Source organism: Urocampus carinirostris, chromosome 19 (assembly GCF_059441175.1).
Source record: "Urocampus carinirostris isolate Australia breed hairy pipefish chromosome 19, RoL_Ucar_1.0, whole genome shotgun sequence".
Taxonomy (NCBI): domain Eukaryota; kingdom Metazoa; phylum Chordata; class Actinopteri; order Syngnathiformes; family Syngnathidae; genus Urocampus; species Urocampus carinirostris.
In genome coordinates, this window is record NC_142367.1 from 12,455,810 (window position 1) to 12,474,703 (window position 18,894).

The 18,894-nt window shown below is 38.3% G+C and overlaps 1 protein-coding gene and 1 long non-coding RNA gene across 3 annotated transcripts in view; one reads left to right on the top strand and one right to left on the bottom strand.

The window, feature by feature from the left end:
• sdk2b (sidekick cell adhesion molecule 2b) overlaps positions 1 to 18,894 on the top strand; it is a 104,601-nt gene that overhangs the window by 65,272 nt on the left and 20,435 nt on the right. For both annotated transcript variants that reach the window (XM_088324244.1, XM_088324245.1), the window contains exons 26-39: positions 47 to 236; positions 2,489 to 2,587; positions 2,647 to 2,841; positions 4,296 to 4,497; positions 7,350 to 7,453; positions 7,541 to 7,611; positions 9,527 to 9,659; positions 9,781 to 9,837; positions 9,914 to 10,015; positions 11,704 to 11,819; positions 14,124 to 14,310; positions 14,400 to 14,537; positions 17,199 to 17,411; positions 18,481 to 18,606. In XM_088324244.1, the coding sequence (XP_088180370.1) occupies positions 47 to 236; positions 2,489 to 2,587; positions 2,647 to 2,841; positions 4,296 to 4,497; positions 7,350 to 7,453; positions 7,541 to 7,611; positions 9,527 to 9,659; positions 9,781 to 9,837; positions 9,914 to 10,015; positions 11,704 to 11,819; positions 14,124 to 14,310; positions 14,400 to 14,537; positions 17,199 to 17,411; positions 18,481 to 18,606 (1,933 nt within the window). The remainder of the gene's footprint in view (positions 1 to 46; positions 237 to 2,488; positions 2,588 to 2,646; positions 2,842 to 4,295; positions 4,498 to 7,349; positions 7,454 to 7,540; positions 7,612 to 9,526; positions 9,660 to 9,780; positions 9,838 to 9,913; positions 10,016 to 11,703; positions 11,820 to 14,123; positions 14,311 to 14,399; positions 14,538 to 17,198; positions 17,412 to 18,480; positions 18,607 to 18,894) is intronic.
• LOC148347349 (uncharacterized) overlaps positions 7,320 to 18,894 on the bottom strand; it is a 49,814-nt gene continuing 38,239 nt past the window's right edge. Inside the window, exon 3 of the long non-coding RNA XR_015848159.1 lies at positions 7,320 to 7,604. This is a non-coding gene — a long non-coding RNA (uncharacterized LOC148347349). The remainder of the gene's footprint in view (positions 7,605 to 18,894) is intronic.

The following is an 18,894-nucleotide window of genomic DNA, read 5'->3' on the forward strand; positions in this document are numbered from 1 at the left end:
CGGCAAATTTGTGCTCCTTCTGATATCCGATCTGGGTTTTTTCCAGGTGGTCTACAAAGAGAAAGACTCAGACAGCAACGCCCGGTTCTGGGTGGTGGAGGGCAACGCCACCCGAAGCGTCCAGCTGACTGCTCTGGGCAAATACGTCCTGTACGAGATCCAAGTGCTGGCGTTCACCCGCGTGGGAGACGGGCGGCCCAGCTCGCCGCCCATCTATGAGAGGACCCTTGATGACGGTAGATATTTTGGGGTACCACTGTAAGAGTCGAGAAAAAATGGCGTTGATGGGGGCGTGGGATTAAATTAATGGAAGCTTCTTCAAATACACCAACCTTTTTTGAGCTAGGAGCTACTTTTTGCTTACTGATTAGCACAAAGGGCTAACATTTTGAAATGCTTTTCGTATAGGATAGGACAGGACAGGACAGGACAGGATAGGACAGGATAGGACAGGATAGGACAGGATAGGACAGGATAGGACAGGATAGGACAGGATAGGACAGGATAGGACAGGACAGGATAGATTGTCATTGATAAAAAAGTTGTGAAATACTGTATGAAACAAGATTAAACATGGTACTCCAACGTAAAACATATACTAAAGACTTTAAAGAGAAAAAACTATCAGGATAAATACTCAAAATAACCCTTAATAATCGCAATTTAGATCTTAGAAAATGTTATAACAACAATGCAATGAAAAAGAATAGTGCGTTATTTGTTATTACTGTGTTATTACTATGTCATTGCACGGTTGAATATATTAGAAGTAAGGTTAAAACAGTTTCAGTCAACTATTAAAACATGCCCGACAGAAATCACTTTTCCTAGAAAATCACAATGAACCGTCAGTGGTGAGGGATTTCTCAAAACCAGTCTGCAGGCTACTCAGGTGAGACAGGGGCTACCCAGGGGCAGCACGTCGGCAATCCTATAATCTAAGAACACTTTTTAGAGTGAAATAAATTGCGGTAAGAACTGTTGATTTTTTAACCTGAAAATAACAAATTTAAACATTCAAACTAAAAAATATGTTCCTGCCTACGTTTTTTTTTAAATTTAAAGTATAATATTTTCTCAAACTAAACTCTAATTAACGGGTAGTATAAAGCGAATGAGCATATGCTGGTTATTTTTAGCAATCTGGCTACTTTTTTTTAGCTAGCTATTTAACAAGCGATCTACCTAGATTTTTATATTTGTTTGCATGCTATAATGCTAACATTTTATCTGTTTATGCTAGTTATCTAGCCAAATTTTGGCCTCCTTTCTAGCTAGCCATCTAACTTTTGGTCTGGCTATTTAGATGGATTTTACTCTTTTAGCTAGCTTTCTAGCTCCCTCTGAGTTTTTTCCTTGAGTATGAACATTACACCAAAATACTATTATCACTGATATAATGATGTTTGGCATTATGATTCTAAGTAAACCAAGTTACATGTTTACTTTTTCCATATTTTGCTTAAAATATTACTGTTCCCACAGAAAATATTTTATAGCAGGAAGCAGGAAAGTGTGGCAGGGATGCTTGTCCCTTTTTTTTTTTTTTTTTGGGGGGGGGGGGGGGGGGGGGATGGCGGGGGGGTTAGTGTAGGGTGTAAATGGTAAAAGTAAAACAAATGTTTTAAATACAGTCAAAACACTAATCCATCCCCTCCCCACCCAAATATTAAGAAAACGAGTTTTTTGTACCAAACAGAAAATTCTAAATAAAATAGTACCCTAAATAAATGATTTCTTCACATTTTAAAAACAATTTGATAAAATTATTTGTATAGAATATATAAAATATTCATACACAAAAACAAAAAATGATATAGTTAAAAAATAAAAATGCGTATATATTTATTTATTGTTTATCATTTTATTTAAAATTATCCCTCCCAAACCCATTAAAATTTTAAATAAAATAGCGCAAAATAATCTAACCATTTTTAATTAAAATAGATGTAATAAACAATGTATAAAGAAAATATAGGATGTTTATATTAAAAAATACATATTTATATATAAGAATTCAAAAATAATAATTTTATTGGAAATACACTTCCACACTTTTGCCACAAAACGTGTCTATAAACAAGAAGAAAAATAGAATTAAAAATAACCAAAATTATTAATTGTGTCCAATAATATTAATTATTCACTATTATGCACAATATATTTTAAACAACTTCCTTAAAACTATACATTTTGGTTTGAACTACCCTCCAAATTTGCCTATTTTGTTCAAATTCTAATTTATTACAATTGGTTTATTTTATTTAGAACCCACAAAATGGAATTGAAACATAGGTACATTTCTTTTGAAGCTAACAGCAATTTTTTTTAGAAATTTCAAAAGATTTGGGTCATATTGTTTGAAAGAACCCCAAAAACCTGTTCTTGTGAGTCAAAAACAACAAAAAGTAGTTTTTTGGGACAGTCAGCAAGGAGGGGTGAGCCATCTTTTTTTAATGCTTGTAACAATATCATCTTGTCCCAACAGTGCCCGGGCCCCCGATGGGCATCCTTTTCCCGGAGGTGCGTACTACCTCAGTGCGCCTGATCTGGCAGTCTCCGGCGCAACCCAACGGGATCATTTTGGGTAAGCGAGCCCAATTGAAGCCGGGCCTGTTCCGAATTAAACCCAGTTTTAATTCCCAGCCTACCAGATCACGTACCACCTCAACTCCACCAACGGCAACGGCGCCACTGTGGACGTTCTCAACCCCAGCGCCCGCCAGTACACGGTGACGGGTTTGAAACCGGAGTGCGTCTACGTCTTCCGCATCACGGCGCAGACGCGGAAGGGCTGGGGCAAGGCCGCCGAGGCGTTGGTGGTCACCACGGAGAAGCGAGGTCAATAACCTAGCTTATAAACCTTACATGTGTCTAACTCATGGCACATTTTGTGGGGCTTGAAAGACAATGTTGAGAGAAGCACAAGAGAAAAACTAGCTGCTTCGCGTCAAAAATTGACTTTCGCTGCGCCAAACCCAGCAACGCTTAGCCTGGGGCCATTTTGCTCGTCGTTTTATAATCAAATCTTACATCTGTAGCCAATATGGTCAGTAAATAAATTATTCTAACAAACAGTTTATTGACCAATTGAGTTAAAGAGACGGGTTTTGAAAACTCATCTCGACTTTTTGGAGCATCACATACATTTTTAGATCATTACGTCAGGAAAACGGATAGAAAACCTTGTTTAGTTATTCTGAAGGGTGGCTACACACGCTTTAGGTGGATTCTTTTTACCGTTTTGAGCGTTCAATATACTTTAATCAAGACACACACTCTTGGGTTTATGGACATTTTTTCTACTAATCATCTACTGGAGAAGCTTGAATAGAACACAAAACAATAATAAGAACAAAAACAAAAACTAGAAGTTGAGAACTTAATCTGGCACCATTTGGACAGACATTGGCTGGATTATTACGTTGTTGTATTTTGATAGGGTTCCCCATTTTACGTCACACCAATACCGATACCTAGCAACAACGAGATGTTCTGCAAAGTTCTTCGTCGATGAAGATGAAGGCCCATTCTTTATGTCCTCGGCTGTAGAGTGATGTGGAATCCTGGTAGGCTTGAGACCCTGTTGGGATGAGGACCAAAGGATGCAGGGAGTTGAAGCAGAGGTTGACTGCTGGTATCTTGAGGCTTCTCTGAGGTCACTGGCTTTGTCCCACTGGTTTGGCCGCTAGCTTGATCAAGCTTGGCTGGCGACCTGGCAAGGCTTGCGGGCTGCCTGTTGAGCTGAGACCTGGCCAGGATCGGCCATGGTCTTGGTCCAGCTTTTTCTGTCAGGGGATGCCCTGCTACCTTGTGGCTGGCCAAATTCAGACTGCCCTTGCGAGGTGAGACATGTACCAGCTCTGGCTTCTGGTCTCTCGGGAGGGGCGGACCCCTGTGGTGGAGTTGTGACGGCAACATTTGATGTGCTAATGAAGCCGTAGCCCGCCATTCCCAACCTCACATTCCAGCAGTATCAGATAACATATCTATGTGATTGACTTAAAAACCAGTATTGACTTCACATGTTTTGACATTGTTTAAACATTTTCTGACGTTGGAAAACGGAATTCTGACTAAACCTTGAATACTCTAAACATCTATGACTCCTAATTTAATTTTAAACCTCTGAAAAGACCTCCAGCCCTCCAGCTAAGGCAGGCCTTTTATGCCATTAAATTACTAGTTTGGTTATTGTAAGGTTTTCTAGCACGTGGCCCCCGAGCTAGAATGAGTGACACCCCTGCGTTACGGTACCTCTTTGGGTTCTAACCGGGTTCTGTTTGTCTTCTCAGCTCGTCCCCAGCCCACCAGCCGGCCCGCCGTGCCCCAGAAAGAGGTGCGCGCCCGTCGAGTGCTTCTCTCCTGGGAACCAGGCAGCGACGGGCTCTCGCCGGTGCGCTACTACACCGTGCAAAAGCGCCAACTACCTGATAACAACTGGACCGTGCACTCGGCCACCGTCAGCCACGATGCCACTTTTTACGTCGTCTCCAGGTTGGCGCTGTCGCCGAAAATGTTTAAGAAATCTGATAAAAACCATCTAAATCTGAACTAAAATTAGAATGTGTATTATTTGATTTTTTTTTTAAATGCATAGAAAATAAAATTGGGAAAAAAGAAGAGCAGCTTCAGCAACAGACTGCTGTCACAGTCTTGTTCCATGGACAGACTGAGGAGATCATTTCTTCCTCATGCCATGAGGCTCTTTAACTCCACCCGGGGGAGTAAAATCCCACATTAAACCACGCCCCCACATTGCATATTACCCATATTTTATTACAGTGTGTATTTTATGTAGCACTATTTAAATACTCTATATCAACATGTTACATTGGGTATTTATGTATTATATTCCTTTTACCTATTATTGTTTTATTTTCAACACAAGGATACTGCTGGAAGTGTGAATTTCCTTACGGGGATGAATAAAGTATCTATCTATCTATCTATCTAAATGAATAACATCTCAAACTAAATCAATTTAAAATATTGTTATCAGAATATATTCTGATTTTAATATTGGGTGCCAACAAAGGAGATTTCATAGGACGCATTTTTGTTATTTTGACAATGAGTGTGTGTTTGTTGTTTTGGCTATTATATCATTGTCATTTTTGGCCAATCATGCTGCTGTTCCCTGATTTTCCACACCCTTTAGGGCGAATTTGCTTATGTAACCAAGGAGATTTAATCAAAATACAGAGCTCAGGGGAGGGCCCTTGGTTGGACAGGTTGAACTTTCTCATCTATTAGTTTTCTCATCCTTTCCTCCTTCCAGGTTTCAAATCAATTGATGACTTCTCTCACTTATTTGAGTGTCTATTAACGTTTAAACCTAATCATAAAATGTCTAAACTTAAAATGCGCATGAATAAATAATTGTAATTAAAAAATTAACCAAATAAAGACTATTAGAAATATCTCTCTCTCTCTCATTAGCCGTATCGCTTATCCTCATTAGGGTCGCGGGGGGGCTGGAGCCCATCCCAGCCATCTTCAGGCAGTGGACACCCTGAACTGGTTGCCAGCCAATCGCAGGGCACACGGGGACAGACGACTCATTCGCTCATTCACACCTAGGGACAATTTGGACCGGCCAATTCACCTGAAATGTATGTTTTTGGAATGTGGGAGGAAATCGGAGTGCCCGGAGGAAACCCACGCAAGCACGGGGAGAACATACAAACTCCGCACAGAAAGTCTGGAGCTGGATTTGAACCCACGACAGGTTCCCATGACATGAACTGTGCCGCACAAGCGCTAACCACTGCGCCGCCGTGCTGCCCTATTAGAAATATAAAAACCAAAATAAAGGTAACATTTGAAAATAGTAGAAAACGATTACTGTTTTAAGTTAAATCTTTTAAAATCTAAAACAAATAAAACAAACAAAAAAAATGTACGACAAAATTGAAATGGGGAAAAATAATTGAAATCTAAATGTCATGAAAAATTTATAAAATCTCAAAAACAAATTCATTTAAAATAATATAATAAAAAAACAATGAATAAAATAGTAGTGTAAAAATAAATGAATTAATTAATTTAGGTAAAATAAAAAAAAAAAAAAATCCTAAAAAGTAAAGATCATTTTTAAAAATGTAACAAAATAATCGCCATTTTAATTTAAAATATAAATTTAAGTAAAACTTACCAAAATCTAAAAAATAAAATCATTAAGAAAATAAAGAAATTCAATAGACATTTAAGTACAATTAAAAATTAAATAAAATGGATAATAAAATCTAAATCCAAGTAAACGATAAGACAAATTTCAAAAAGAAAAAAATGGAATTAAAATGTACAATTATATTTTCTATTTAAATCTAAATTAATAAAATCCAAAACACATTCCAAAGACATGCATTTCAGGTGGATTGGTGTGAATGAGCGAGCGAGTTGTCTGTCGCTGTGTGCCCTGCGATTGGCTGGCAACCAGTTCAGGGTGTCCCCTGCCCACTGCCCGATGATTGCTGGGATGGGCTCCAGCACCCCCGCGACCCTACTGAGGATAAGCGGTGCAGCTAATGAGATGAGATGAGATGAGATAAAATCCAAAAAATTAAAATGTAAAATTAATTTAAAACATGATTAAATCTATATTAATAACGTCAAACATGTATTTAAAATATTAAATTCAATTTTTAATTCAATAGATGATATCATTGAAATATTGAATTGATAAAATCTAGATAAATAAAGCCACACTAAAATAAATAATAGAGAAACTCACATTAAAAAAAATTAAGTAGATTTGGTTTCACTTTCACTCCACTCATTATTTGGATATTATGTCTCATCTCATCTCATTAGCTACACCGCTTATTCTCAGTAGGGTCGCGGGGGTGCTGGAGCCCATCCCAGCAATCATCGGGCAGTGGGCAGGGGACACCCTGAACTGGTTGCCAGCCAATCGCAGGGCACACGGGGACAGACAACTCACTCGCTCATTCACACCTAGGGACAATTTGGACTGGCCAATCCACCTGAAAGAATGTTTTTGGAATGTGGGAGGAAACACGGGGAGAACATACAAACTCCGCACAGGAAGTCTGGAGCTGGATTTAAACCCACGCAGGAGGTTCCCAAGACATGAACTGTGCCGCACATGCGCTAACCACTGCGCCGCCGTGCTGCCCTGGATATTATATGTGTTTTTTAATTAATTTGAAAATAATAATAATAATATTATTGATTGATTTATTAGGTTTATTTTCGGGGTTTTTTGAGGGGCGTGTTGAAACTGATCCGTGAAACTCACAGATTACTGAAAAATCACCCGATCACTCATCAATTATTCATCCATTCATTAATGCATAGCTTCTTTCCCGCTCTCGGCTCAAAAGGCTGAAGCCGTTCACGTCCTACCAGTTCCGGGTGAAAGCCACCAACGACATCGGCGACAGTGACTACAGCGAGGAAAGCCACGCCATCACCACCTTGCAGGACGGTAGGTCACCCGAGGTTCTCGTTGCCGCAGTGACCGATGACGCAACTGTATCCCGTTTGATCTTTTGCCGTCCTTTGGTCACGCCAGCGCCGGACGAAGCGCCCGTCATCTTCTCGGTCACTCCCCACACCACCACGTCGGTGCTGATTCGCTGGAATGTAAGACAGAAAATTTCAATATTCATAATGTGAAGTGAGAAAGACATGCCTATTATTTGCCTCTTTTTTGCATTTTTTTCCAACATGCAACAGCAAAACAGGAAATATCGCTTTTTTTTCCATCTGTTGCCTTTTACATTAAAATATATTTGCTATTTTTTATTTATTTTGCATTTATCACATGTTTAAATACAATTATGATTTTAATAAACATTATTTCAAAGCGCCTTTCAGGAAACCCAAAGTTGCTGTACATAGAATATTAAACTGTGATATTATTAAACACAAAAATAATAAACAATAGAAAGAATAAAAATACTGTAATTCCTGGCTACATCGCGCTTCGGTTATTGTTAGTTCACTGCTTCGGGGATTTTGAATTGAATTTTCTTTATTGTCATTGATATCAATGTATTGTGTATTGTGTTCTGAGCAGACAGCACACATCAAATGCTATCACAGGGGCAGGTTAGGAGGGTCATTTATTCAACTGCAATTCTGTATTCTGTGTTTATTTGTAGATCTATAATTGGTATTTTGTTACAGTCATTTACTCTCAGTCAATAAGCACGTCATCTCAAAGTTGGACCCTAGGGGGCTTTTATGAAGGTGCGATGCTACTTCGCAGAGGAGGTTCCGGTTAACAGCGATAATACAAAGTGAAAGAACCATGTGAGGCAGTTTATGATGGGTAGGCAAGTCTTGTCCAGATTGGATAAGATAGACAGGATAGCAGCAGAACTACGGAGGTCCAGTGGTAGTGAGCTACAGAAATGGAGAGTAGCTCTTTATAATGTAACACATTTACAGGTAAAAATAAAATAAAATAGAAATAATCTTTTTTTTTTTTGGGGGGGGGGGTATTTTATTGTAAAACACTGAAATAAATCTCATTTTTTCTTTGGCAAAATCAATTTTTTAGTCATTTTTTAAATTATAAAAATAGGGAAAAATAGAAAAAATTGAAAAATGAAAGTTTCTTAATTTTATTCCAATTTACCCTTATATCTGTTTTATTAAAGCATCTATTTTCCACCGCGCCTGTCTGCTTTTGTCTTACTTTTAGCAGAGCTGTTCAGGGTGGAACACATTAGGTTTGGAGTAATGGGCAGAAATTATGCTCATCCCCGCAGGGTTTTTTTTATTTATATACCTGTGATAATAATAAAATATAATAAAAGTAATTTGAAAGTCTTTATATGTCTGTGTAGCATGAAAATAGTGAAAGTAAGAAAAGGAATGCCTAACTAATTTGTTTCCAGAAGCATGGTCCATGAGTGCAAGAAGGTAAAATTAAGTTTTATTGTTTAATTCATAAATATATATTATAAAGGATTTGGCTCATTAAGAATCAAGCCTTTGGGAAGGATTTCAGTATGCTAAATTGCCATTAGATGGCAGGAGTGGCTTTGATTAGATCAAGGATCCTGGATCCAGCGATTGAGAGTGTGTAGGCGGCTCATATAGCGAGTGGTGCGAAAAATGAAGATATGGAAAAGTACAGACGTAGAGCTTTTTTTCTTTTTAAAAAAAGATGAGAGTCCCTTCGTTATTGTCAGGGCAGGGAGGGATGACGTTTCGTGCACGTCCGCAGGAACGTGATCGCCATGGTGACTAAAATCATGAGATCACATCACTGGAAACATCGGGCACTGTAAAATTCTTGCAAAGTTGATGCATCGTTCATGCATATGTCCAGTGTTCTTGCGATAGAATGTTATTCTGCAAGCATAGGCATACTTATGTTTATTTATATTGTTTTATTTTATGTAGGCAGATTTTGCCCACTTTTTTATCAATGATACACAATAAAAATGTGTACTTTGGTTTGACTTGATCTACACAAAATATAATGTTAATGTTGTTGTGTCTTCTTCCCCCATGCATTCTCCCCCCCTTTTCGTCCCCCCCGCAGCCCCCACCTGAGGAGCAAATCAATGGCATCCTCCTGGGCTTCCGCATCCGTTACCGTGAGCTGCTGTACGACCGGCTCCGTGGATATTCCCTCCACGCCATCAACAGTATGTCAGCGTGGGCTGAACTCACTGGTGAGCCCCACCTCAAATAGAAATGAATACATAAATGGCTGCAGTATTAAAAGAAGACGCTAGATGGCGGAAAAGGGTTGTTTTTTTCACCGCAATGATCCCAAATCTTCCCTCTGTGCAGCGCCTTACAGCATCCGGAATCTGAGTGATGCAACTTTGACCCAGTATGAATTGGACAGTAAGTTCAGATGATAATAACAATAATAATAATAAAAAAAAATTAGTTGTGTAATCTCGTGCCCTCTTACCGGCAGACCTCAGTAAGCACAAGCGCTACGAGATCCGCATGAGCGTGTACAACGCGGTGGGAGAGGGGCCCAACAGCCCCCCACAGGAAGTGTTTGTCGGAGAAGCAGGTAAGAAAAATGGCAACAAATCACTTCAATGAGGTAAAAAATGGATATAAATGACAGAAATGACCTGAATGGGGTAAATAAAGTCAAGTCATGTTTCTTTGTATTGCCCTTAATCACAAGGAGTCTAAAAGGGCTGCACAGACCACAGACTCTTACAGACGTATTACTCCATTCCCTGATCTAAAACCTACATGAGGGAAGGAAAAACTCAAAAACCTCAACATGGGGAACATTAAGAAACCTTGAGAAGGGACTGCACATTCTCTTTTATTTTTTTTCTGTTCCTCTCTTTTTTTCTCTTTTTCCCTTTTCTCTCTTATACTCCCCCCCTCTCTCTCTCTCTTCATTTCTTTCTGTCTTTCTCATTTTTGCTTCTTTTTTGCTCCTCACTCTTTCCTTCTCTCTTCTTCTCTACCCCCTAACCCAATTCTCTTCTCATTAAAGTGCCAATCAGAGATCATACACCACCAATATTATTAACAATAAAAGATACCAGGTATGATATACCACATTTCCGAAACCCAGGTGCTATTTTTTTTATTTTCAATTTTTTTATTAGAGTTGTTCACCGACAATTTCCAATCATTTAGGGGTAAAATAGACTTAATTGATGTAATAAAACAAAAAAACTCACATGCATTGGGAAGAAAAAGGACAGATTTGATCCCAAAAATTTGCTAAAAATCAAAAAATTGACAAATTTGCTACAATAAGACAACAACAAAAATTACATTAATTGGGTTAAAAATTTAGTATAAAAGTAGTATAAGTAAAAAAAAGGTGACATTTGAGATAACTTATCTGCACCGCTTATTCTCAGTAGGGTCACGGGAGTGCTGGAGCCCATCCCAGCTATCTTCAGACAGTGGGTGGGGAACACCCTGATCTGGTTGCCAGCCAGTTGCAGGGCATACAGAGCCAGACAACTCACTCGCTCATTCACACAGGGACAATTTGGACCGGAGGAAACCCACGCAGGCACAGGGAGAACATGCAAACTCCACACAGGGAGGCTGCGGTAGCTGGACTTGAACCCTGAACCTTTGCACCGTGGGGCTGTGCGCTAACCACCCAGCCGCCGTGCTGCCCATACATATATATATATATATATATATATATATATATATATATATATATATATATATATATATATATATATATATATATATATATATATATATATATATAGACACAAATGATTTTTCCCTTCCCTCTTTTCTTTATTTGAAATTGACTTTATGTGCAGTTTGGTTGTTAAGTGTTATTAAATCAAGTGACTGCTCCTAGTTTGTTTTTTTCCCTTTTCTTTTTATATATATATATATATATATATATATATATATATATATATAAAACCACAAACAACTTGAATTGACTTAAAATTTGACAAATTTTATTCAAAAAAAACAAATTTTTGGTTTAAAAAGTTATACAAAAAACTTGGTTAGAAATAAAATTCAGAAATCAAATAAAGAAACATTTTTCAAATGACACAAATTTGAGGGTGATAGCGTTTTTTTGCTTTTGTTTTTCCTAAAAATGATAACCAGTCAATTTCACAATTTCATTCTTCATTCATATACATAGAACGGACCAATTTCCTATTACAAAACACGTTTTCCTTCTTCACCCATCTTGTTATATTTTCAAGCTCTGCCTCATCTAAACCTATAATATTTTCCCTTCAGTCCCCACGGCCCCCCCACAGAACGTGGCCGTCCAGTCGTCCACTGCCACCCAGCTGGACGTCACGTGGGACCCGCCGCCCGTCGGCGCTCAAAACGGCGACATCCAAGGTTACAAGGTGAAAACACAACCAAAATCACTGTGCAAACAATAAAAAAGTATGTCTGTATTTAATACATAGATTTAAAGGGACAGTGTGTAATATTCAGTGCTACAAAAAAAACACTCATTCAGTTGATTTGAATACTAGGCAAAAATACAGGAACTATAATACTAGTGCTCATTTTTATAAATATTTATAGGTCGAGAAATTTGTATAGTGGAATACTGCCATGTTTGTCTGGCATCTTGCTGCTACGCTGTGCTCCATGGCACTGGTTTTCGTTCGCATTAAACGATACAGTGCCGTCTGGAGGTCAAATATTACACACTTTGGCTTTAAGTATAAATTATGTATTTAAATGCATCCATATCTGTAATAATTTATAATGTAAACACATTTTTCAGTTAGTTCGTCCAAATTTACCCTGAAAATTTAACTAATCAGGACCTCATATTTGGTACGGACCTATGTATTTAGATCAAATAGTACATTTCTTAACACAATAATGTAATTAAATCAATTAACTACTCCAAATTAAAAGACGTCAAATGCAACTAATTAGGTCAGTTATAACCGAATGTACAGACGCTGCCCTACTTATGATCGATCGTTCGTAAATAGAATTTGTTCGTAAGTTGCTTTAGTGCTATATTTTGTATGTTTAAGGTTTGTATAAGTAACTTGGATTGTTTTGTACTAAAAAATAAACATTTCATAAAATAATATGCTCTATAAAGATAAATAAAGTTGAGTTTAACTTACTTTTGGAAGATGCGCTTCAAGAGTTAGGCGACTTCCTCCTCCGTGGTAAAAAGTAGCAAAAAAAAAAAAGTGATCCTACACTTTTCTCAACCGCATCAAGCTTTCTTATTCCACTTTAATTTCAAAAGTGGCAAAAAAGAAGCACTACAGTAATATCCTCTACTCGGAAAAAGGTACACACGATACAAGATCTAACTACCAGTAATGGCTGGATATTTTTCGACATCCCCCAAAAAATGTTCGAATCTACCGTTTTTCGCAAGTCGAATGGTCGCAAGTAGGGGAGTGTCTGTATTAAGATCATACAAACACACCAACAAATATTTTTTTTAAATTCCACTAAAAGTTGATATTCCAACAAAATGAAACTACTCTTTTTTCAGACTACAAGCTGTGCTGAATATTTTGGAATTTCTGATTAAAATGTATAAAAATAATTAATTTAACCAGTATGCGGCATTTCATCTTTCTCAATACCAGAAACTAGCTTCATATCTTGAATAAAAACTAGCGTAATTTTATCTTTGTACATGGTCTACTACACCAGAAATTAGCGTGCTTTCCTTCACTCGAAAAAAAATAGCTTTACTCTGAAAACAGCCTTCTTCATTTACTGCAAAAACTAGCATCGATTATACAATTATCACTTAAAAAGTATATTACTTACACCCAAAATTGTTCCTGATCTTTCAATGTAATAACAAATGAGCTTTATTTTCTGTTTTGCTGAAAATGAGCTATGTCTACTACACAAGAAATAAGCATATTTTGCTTCATCTACAAAACTAGTTCTAGGCTAAAAATACTTTCCTTTATTTACGGCCCAAACTAGTTTTTAGTTTATATTATACAACGATATATTATACAATAAAAAGTAGGACAATTTCACCCAAAATGTACTTGATCTGTCAATATGAATCTAGCGTTGTTTTGCGTCAAACCTAAAGAACTCTAAAACTGCTTTCTTCTCAGGAAAAAATAGCACTGATTATAGTAGGGCTCTCTAACATAGTGCCCCCTACAGACAGCAGATGTACATGCGAACCTGATCTGAAAAAAGCTCAATAGTGCTGGTTTACAGTGATTCTCTGGTAAAATGATTTTTTTTAGTGGTTGAATAATTGTATTTAGCACTACTTCCAATAATGAACCGGTAATAACATTGTAACAACATAGTAATAACATGATACGTAGTCATTTCAGAAATGCTTATCAAACTGGTAGCCCTTTGTGCTTACTAGTAAACCAAAAAATATCTCTCTGCTTGAAAAAGGTTGGAGATCCCTGGAATGCACAATGACTACATATGAAAATTTACTTCGTCTGTCCATGTAAAACAAGTACACTGAAAATTAGCATCATTTTCTGTTTCACTGAAAATGAGCATTGTTTACTGCGCCAGAAATTGTTGTTTTTTCCTTCACCAGAAAAACTAGCGTTGCTCCATTTTACGCCAAAAACTAGCATTGATAACGATGATTACATGGTTGTACTGTAATACAAATGATCGGAATGCAAAAAAAAATGTGACAAATTCTTGTGAATAACGACGCCAAGGTCTACTTTTGGGAGTCCCTTCGCAAGAACGAGACGGAGCGTCTTCGGACCCTGTTCATGCCCGAGGGTAGCGTGAAGCTCAAAAACCTGACAGGCTACACAAGCTACATGATCAGCGTGGCGCCCTTCAATGCCGCCGGGGATGGGCCACGCAGCCCGGCTATCAGGGGGCGCACTCAACAAGCAGGTACGGGGTTGGACTACCGTACATGATTTGGACAAAAATATCCGAACATGACCAAAATGTCATTTGCGAACGTTATTTTTGTGTTTCAGCCCCCAGCGCCCCCAGCTTCATCCACTTCAGCGAGCTCACTACCTCTTCTGTTAACGTGTCATGGGGCGAACCGGCCCTGCCCAACGGCATCATCGAGGGGTACCGTCTGATCTACGAGCCCCGTACGCCGATCGAAGGTACGATCTACTGCAAAGCATTCTAAGTTGTGTGTTGTGTTTTGCTAAAAACCTAACCATATGTCTCCTCATACCATCTCCTCATAAATACTTGTATCAGGGCCTGACTGATAAAATATAAATATATACAGTGAAGGAAATAAGTATTTGAACACCCTACTATTTTGCTATATCTCCAACTTAGAAATCATGAAGCGTCTGAAATTTTCATCATAGGTGCATGTCCACTGTGAGAGATAAACTAAAAAGAAAAATCTCAAAGTCACAATGTATGATTTTTTAACTATTTTTTTGTTTGATACAACGTCAAATAAGTATTTGAACACCTGTGTATGATCTAGAATTCTGACCCATTAGAGGTCCACCTGCACTCCATGTATCATCCTGAATCAGATGTACCTCTTTGAGGTCGTTAACTGCATAAAGAGACCTGTCCACCCCATACAACCAGTAAGACTTTAACCTGAAACATGGCGAAGACCAAAGATCTGTCCAAAGACCCCAAGGACAAAATTTTACTACACTAAGACGTCATTGTTTGAAATCATGCATGGCAGGAGAGGTTCCCCTGCTTAAACCAGCACATGTCAAGGCCCGTCTTAAGTTTTCATATGACCATTTGGATGATACAGAGGAGTCATGGGAGAAAGTTTTGTGGTCAGATGAGACCAAAATATAACTCTTTGGTCATAATTCCACTTAGCGTGTTTGGAGGAAGAAGAATGAAGAGTACAATCTGAAGAACACCATCCCTACAGTGAAGCATGGGGGTGGTAGCAACATGCTTTGGGGGTGTTTTTCTTCATGTAGGACAGGATGAGTGCACTGCATTAAAGAGAGGATGACTCGGGCCGTGTGAGAATTTTGGGAAACAACCTCCCTCTCTCAGTCAGAGCATTGACGATGGGTCATTGCTGGGTCTTTCAACACGACCAGGACCTGAAGCACACAGCCAGTTCAAATACTTATTTGCAGCTGTATCACACAATTAATTTGTTAAAAAAATCATGTATTGTGATTTCTGGATTTTTCTTTTTAGTTTATCTTTTTTACAGTGGTCATGCACCTACAATGAAAATGTCAGACCCCTCCATGATTTCTCAGTGGGAAAAATAGCAGGGTTTCAAATACTTATTTTCTTCACTGTGTATATATATATATATATATATATATATATATATATATATATATATATATATATATATATATATATATATATATACAGTGGAACCTTGGTTCTCGAACGCTTCTCAGTTCGCACAAATCGGTGCTTGACCAAAAATTTCGAGAAATTCTTGCCCCGCTGTTCGGTCAAAAAATCGGTCTTCGAACGCCAGTAATGTGTGAGTGCGTACGCTACGGTGCGATGCTGAGCGGCGCACAGGTGTAGATGGCCCCCACCCCTTGTGACCAACTTTTATCACGTGTGTTACAATGTACGTGTTTCACCCGGGGGCACCAACTGTCAATGTAAACACTGAAGTATGTCACTCAGCTTTACCGGAAACTTCAGTGTTTACATTGACAGTTGGTGCCCCCTTCTAACCGCACCGGGTGAAACACATACATTGTAACAACGTGCACACGTGCCTCTTTTTTTGCTTTTGATATCGAGGAACGGGGTAAGAAATCCTATTCATAATTCTTTTCTTTATCCTTTTTTATTTTTACACGTTCATGTTAAGGTAATCTTTTGTACGGAAGATTACGATAACGCGAACATACGATTAGCATGTGTTAGCTTTATGATCACGTTGATCATTCATGCTAAACATTCAAGGTGTTGGAACGGATTAAAACAATTTTACATTATTTTTAATGGGAAAATTGATCTTCGGTGATCGACCAAATCGGTTCTCGACCAGGCTTCTGGAACGGATTATGGTCGAGAACCGAGGTTCCACTGTATATATATATATATATATAAGAATTTTCATAGTGGATTCAGTTAGGGTGTAACGTTACTTGGTAGTTAGTTAACTTCAAAACTTCTAAGAACTTGTTTTTTCTTTGTTCATAATTTTAAGTGGAGAAAAAAATATGTAATGTTTGGCCGATTGTTTTTAGCTGATGATTAAATCAAGTATATAATTAAGAATGTTTATTTGTATTTTTATTTTATCTCAATTGCTTTAATTTCTATATAATTTTATAAGTATATCAAATGTATAGTTTTTTTATATACAGGGATCAGAATGGAGATTTTCATTTTCAGCTGAAATAGCCAGCGTCCAGCCCCAGCAGCTTGTGCGACAATGCGGCCAATTTTTCTAACGGCCGCCAGGGTGCGCCAGAGCAATAAAGGAAAGAGTGAGACAGTCGGATTTTGAATTTGTTTGCTACGCAAGAGAAAAAGTGAAAAAGTCGGAATGCCTTTGGGGTTCAAAAACAGCGGAAATCCGCGGATCCGCGGAAAATTCTGATCCCTGTATATAGTGAATTCCAAAAAGTGTGTGACATAATTTGCTAGTTTGCTAATACTAAACGGGCAAAACGGTGCATTCAGTGTAGATTCAAAACATCCGGTAGTTAAGGTAGTTTTTAGAGAAAGTAATGTGTTTTTAACCCCATGTTCGAATCATCGGATTATTATAATCAGTCGGGCCCTTGCTTGTGACTAACCTGCCTGTTTCAAGACGTGATTGCGCCATGTGTACGCAGAGTCCTCCCCGGCCTGTGCCGACTGTCTGCACTCCCCCTCCTCTCCCCCGGGCGTAAGTCGGACCGTCATGATGGACGTGAAGGGCGGGGGCCCGCTCTGGCTCAAGCTGAAGGACCTTGCCGACGGGGCCACCTACACCTTCCGCATAAGGGCAAGAACATTTGTGTATGGGCCCGAAGTGGAGGCCAACATCACCACAGGCCCCGGGGAAGGTAACCGTCGCCAATTGTGATGATTATTTTGAGGCTACAACAATTAGTCTACGTTGTCCACAAAAATCGATAATAGAAATAGTGCTCAATGAATTCTATTGTCAACTATTGTCTCCAGACACGTTTTTTCCAACAGAGTGAGGCATATCTACATGAATATTGTCATCAATAAGAGTCGCTCATGCGCAATAGCGTCTCTGTTTGGAGCGGTAATATAAATACACAGAAACGGGAGCGTCAACATCAAGTACACGAAGCAAAATTGTTAAGGTTTAGGAGCATTTTACCCTCGATATGGCGAATAAAAAGACATTGAGTATCATGGCAGTACCTCGGTGACGCATGAACTTAATAAAAAGAACATCAGACAGTTAAAAAAATAGAGTCTGACTCGCCTCAGTAAGATTCAAGCAACATTCAAGCCAATGCTGTTTTGATGACATGCATTGTACGTTTTCTACTCGTATATTTCGCTATAAAAGAGAGCTTGAGCATTATGCAGGACTGTGCCTGACCAATTAATTTGAAATTGAATGCATGCAGTCCGAAGAACAAACATCAGTTGTTAAAGCCATTCGATATCAAACGGCTGAGTATCGTTTGTTACAGACTTTGCAGTTGACCACTAAATGCACTTCACAAAATGCAATTCATATTGGTTTTATTTACTTCTCTACTGCTGCTAATGTGCCGATTTTCAGTTTACAGAGCTAAAAAACTGTTTAGTAGATTTGAATTTATTTTTAATTTAATTTTATTCATGGATTTATGTCTCTACTGACCGAGCACTGTGCCTAATTACATTTTTATTTAATTCTGTACAAATCCGCAGTATGTTCAATAAAATATGTATTTTTTATTTTCCCCCTTTTTTCAATTGTGTTTATTATAATTTTCCAAATAATGAAATCAACTTCACACTACATTTAAGATTTTTTTTTTTTTTTAAATCATATTATCAGACTCATCATTTCAGTAGTTGGTGAATAATCGACTATTAAAATAATCAATAGTTGGAGCCCTATTTGAAACCATAAAATTCTCAAACGGTTTTGTGACTTCATCCCAGGAGCCCCGGGACCCCCTGGAGACCCTTTTATCACTCGCTACGGCTCAGCGCTGACCATCCACTGGACCAGCGGTGACCCGGGTCGTGCTCCTATCACGCGCTACGTCATTGAAGCCAGGCCATCTGGTGAGTGTGGCAAAATGTTATTTAAAGTCTTTTAATTCGGTCAATTAACTAATTAATAGAAAGTTTTTGGAAAAATTAATCCATGTACCGTAAATTCCGGACTATAAGCCGCTACTTTTTTCCCTAACGTTCAACCCTGCGGCTTATTCAGTGATGCGGCCAATCTAGGTAATTTTTCTAACGGCCGCTAGCGGCGCTCGAGTGTTGCTACCATTAATTGCCCTGTCAAAGCTATATTATTATTATTAAAGCTTTGAAAACTATCTCGGTGTACCGTCTTTCTTTGTA